We start from the raw sequence: 4,246 nt of genomic DNA, 5'->3' as shown, positions 1-4,246 counted from the left end.
GAAGAGAGAGGAGAGGAGAGAGGAGAGAGGAGAGGAGGGAGGAGAGGAGAGAGGAGAGGAGAGGAGAGAGGAGAGGAGAGGAGGGAGGAGAGAGGAGAGGAGAGGAGAGGATAGAGGAGAGGAGAGGAGGGAGGAGACAAAGCAATGACCCAAGGAAATAAAAGAGGGAGAGGAGACATAATATCAGTCATCTGGATCAGTAATGAAACTGATGATTATTGATTATTGATTGGTGATGTTAGATAAAGCTTGTCCTCCACCCACCGCAGCGTCCGTGGTCTCGTTGACCTGCAGGTCTGTGGTCTGGTCTGTGGACTCGGGGTCGGAGGTCGGCTCAGTCCTGAAGGTCGAGTTGTCAAACAGAGACACCAGAGGAGGGAGGGAGGGGGGAGGAGCACCACGGCTGGGCCGAGGCAGCGGGGAGAGCTGGAGGTCTGACCCAGGGGAGGGGGACTGGGAGGGGGACGTGCCCGGCCGGGATGCACCGTGGCTGGGCAGCGGGAGAAGGGAGGGCTGGGCAGTCTGAGGCTCTGGACTGGGATGCTCCATAGCGTAGAGGAATGTGGGGATGATGGGCACTGTGGGAGGAGGCGGAGATGGATTCATTGATTCATTGATTAGTTAAAATAAAATTAATTCACGCCATAAACTTTTGCCCTTTTATACAGAACTTTTTATGTTTTTTAATTTACACTTCACTGGATGAGACTGTCTCCAGATCTTTACTTTCTAACAAAGTGGATGTAAATGTCTGAACCATGGAGGAGCAGTGATGTCACAGGAAGGTAATAAAGCATTTTCCATAATCTCATATTTTAATAGACACTCAAATGAATAAATAACTGGGTTCAGTTTCCATTTCCTTTTTCCAGCTGTATTTCCCTCTTAGCTAATTGATTAGCTCAGTCATGTAGCTTCTCCTGTTAGCCTCTCTGTGACACTCGGGATCCTCCGTGCTGGTAAAACCTGATATGACTGGCAACCAATCAGAGAGCTTGTCACATCCCATGGCCAATTGGGATTGTTTAGCGTGGTTTTACCAGCACTGAAGGTCGAGTGTCACAGAGAGGCTAACATGAAGCTAAATGACTGAGCCTATTGATTAGCTAATAGGAAAAGCAGAGGGAAAGTATTTATTGATGATTAATCGTTCATTTATAAATTCTTTTTACAATTCCTGTTTTTAATGTCTATTAAAATATATAATAAAGGAAATGCTTCTACGTTTTTTCAAGGAAATCAATTTCCTAGATTTTTACTCCTCCACGCCGGCGACATAATCACNGCGACAGTCAGAGCGGCGGCCATTTTGTTTTCAGGTTGTCCATCTCATTCTCGTGGACACGATATCTCAGTGACGCCTTGATGGATCTCTTTCTAATTTGGCACAAACATTCACTAGGACTCAAGGATGAACTGCTTAAAGTTTGGTGGTCAAAGGTCAAAGGTCACGATGACATCACAAAAGCTGGTTTTGGCCTTGTGAATCTTGGGAACACAAAGTGTTTTGGCGGAGGCCTACAACCACGAGGGGGTGATTCTAGTGTTGGGTTTTAAGGAAAGTGGCTGTACCAGCTGAAACATGTCGTGGACCAAGAATAACACAAATAATAATCTTCTGTCTCATTTTCTTTTCACTGCAGAAACATTTTTGACCATCAAACGTCAGACAGGCTTTAGTTTAGGGTTAAATGATGCATGTCCACAGGACACAGAGCCACACTTTAAACACTCTGTTCATCCACAGGTCGATGGTTGATGAGTCAGGATTGATTGATTGATTCAGTGATTGATTTCTTGATTTCTTGAGAGATGAAAAACATTTATTTAAACCTGTAAAAACAGAACAGGTGTGTAACAGCATTTCAAACCTGAGCTGAAGCTAAAAGAGCAGAGAGGAGTTTGTCTGAGAAGAGACTGAAGGAGACAACTCTGACCTGAGACAGCAGGCTTTAAAGGCCGGGGTCAAGAGGTCGTGTGGTGTGTGTGTGTGTGTGTGTGTGTGTGTGTGTGTGGGTGTGTGTGTGTGTGTGTGTGTGTGTTTGTGTGTGTGTGTGTGTGTGTGTGTGTGTGTGTATTTGTGTGTGTGTGAGACCTCTCCAGCCTTTACTTTAGCTGTGAGTCTAACAGCTGACGACGGCTTTGCCCTCAAGGTTTTTAGTTGCGTCACAGATCTGTTTCCAGCAGCTGAGACTCTGTCAGAGGACGGACTGTTGCTCACCGTGCTGCTCTGACAGGCTCCGCCCTCCTGGTCTCAGTCTGTCCTGCAGACACCAGAGCATCAGTGACTCACAGTCTCTGATCCGGTGCATCCCAGAGGAGGTGGACGGGGCTCCCCATACAGGAGTGTTTGTGTGTCTGTGTGTGTGTGTACTCACCGACCACAGTGAGCAGCATGTTGTCGAGCAGCAGAGCGACACACACCACAACCAGGACGAGTCTGGGGGAACCTCGACTCTGACGGAGCCACGGCATGTCTACACACACACACACACACACACACACACACAAACAGAAAAGCAGGAATTCAGCGCCATCAACTCGTCTTAATTCCGTGTAAAGAGAAAAAAGAGTTAATTGAACTGATTGAAACTGAGCCTTAAAACCAGCCGTCAGGACTTCTGGAACTTTGTGATGTCACAACAAAGCAGTCACCAAGCCCCGCCCACCTGGACCCACCATCCAAACCTTGCAGGATTTGGTTTCTCTGAGTGTTTTTACCTGAAATCTGCTTTATTTTTATTGGATCACTCAGAAAACAGTCAGCCAATCAGAAGAGAGGCTCAGAGCCTCCTCTCTTCTGATTGGCTCACCGACCTGTTGTTACTAGAGCTCCAGAGAGAAGCCTGAGAGAGGAGATGTGAAACTACATTCACCTGTTCAGTGATGATACGTCAGTATGTGGACTGGAGGAGGTGGGAATCGAACCACCGACCTTCAGATTAGCAGACAGCTTAATATTTCAGATGAACTTTATTCTTGAGTTTTTACCTGAACGTGTTTGTATCGACCTACTTACACAGTCAGACAGATGTTTCTGTATTTAATTACATCTGTTGAATTATCTACTGGCAAACTCGGCAGAGTCAGAATTAACATAGAAAAGAGATCTGAGCTTCAGTCAAACATTAGCATCACGACACGAGAACAACTGAACATATTCAATCATATATAAAAATGAACATCATGTGAATAAAGGTAATTTGGCTTCGTCATGTTTCTGTGCTGCAGTGAAGAGACAGTGAGGTGAGAGAGGAGCTGCAGTGAGGCTGAGCGCTCCCTCATATCACATCTGATCTTTAATAAAACAACATGATGCTGTTATTATCAGACACTCCAGATATTAGTCTGAGCCTCCAGATCCAAACGGTCCCCTGCTGCTGACACAGTCTGATCTGTAGTGTACTGCTGTTCTCTATTTTTCTTCTTCTCATTAAAAACAGCTGCTCCAAACACTCACAACAGCACTGAATGTGGATCAATCCGCTGCTGAAAATAGTCCCCAACAAATGCACTTCCTCATTTCCTCCTGTTTGTTTGATAGAAAGAAATTACTTTTTTTAAAGATGAAACTATATATTTGTGTTTTTAAAAAGAAACTCAACACTTAAGTCGAGAGCAACAAATTTTAAATAAGATATATCATGTTAATCAATTACCTTTAGAGTAGGGTGACCAGATGTCCCTGATTTCAACTGTGAATAAAAACAGAGCAGCTTCAGACGTGATGCTATAACCATCAAAATAGATTTATCCAATCAGATTTTTCTCTTTTTTGTCTCTAGGAGGAGAAAAGGTCAGCTGACTCGCACATCGGTTAGGAGTTCATTACCCTGCAGTAAAGTAACAAAAACAAACATACCCAAAGCCCCCCAGTCAGAACAAAAGAAAAAACAGTTTTTGTTTTTATGTCGGAAGAAGTGAAAGAGTTTCTTCACATGAAAATATTCACAACCTTTTATGAAAAATGCTTTTGATTCTTTTGATCTGTGGACTCTTACAAACTAAAGGACTATAAATAATTGAGGAATAGACAGTCAATAGGACGACTGCTTCAAAGGTGGGGAGTCATCATTTTATCAGTCGGCCTTCACCTTATCTTATTACAGTACAGTTACCATAGTCAAAATACATGAAACCAGGACTGTCTTACTTTTTTATTTCATAGGTGAAAACATCAGATATTTTAATGATATATTGGTGCCAAACTGGAAATGTCCCGGTTTTCACCCCCCCTCCCCCCCTA

General features: G+C 44.0%; 1 protein-coding gene across 1 annotated transcript in view; it reads right to left on the bottom strand.

The window, feature by feature from the left end:
• The window catches only part of slc18a1 (solute carrier family 18 member A1), a 26,405-nt gene that overhangs the window by 19,653 nt on the left and 2,506 nt on the right, over window positions 1-4,246 (bottom strand). Inside the window, exons 3-5 of the mRNA XM_022765886.1 lie at window positions 3,660-3,695; window positions 2,379-2,477; window positions 265-578 (exon numbers count right to left, since the gene is read on the bottom strand). Coding sequence (XP_022621607.1) covers window positions 265-578; window positions 2,379-2,475 — 411 coding nt within the window. The 5' untranslated portion in view covers window positions 2,476-2,477; window positions 3,660-3,695. The remainder of the gene's footprint in view (window positions 1-264; window positions 579-2,378; window positions 2,478-3,659; window positions 3,696-4,246) is intronic.

This window comes from Seriola dumerili, unplaced genomic scaffold, assembly GCF_002260705.1.
Source record: "Seriola dumerili isolate Sdu_G_001 unplaced genomic scaffold, Sdu_1.0 BDQW01000783.1, whole genome shotgun sequence".
Classification (NCBI taxonomy): Eukaryota; Metazoa; Chordata; class Actinopteri; order Carangiformes; family Carangidae; genus Seriola; species Seriola dumerili.
The sequence above is the reverse complement of the archived record's forward strand: the minus strand, read 5'-3'. Positions and strand labels throughout refer to the sequence as shown.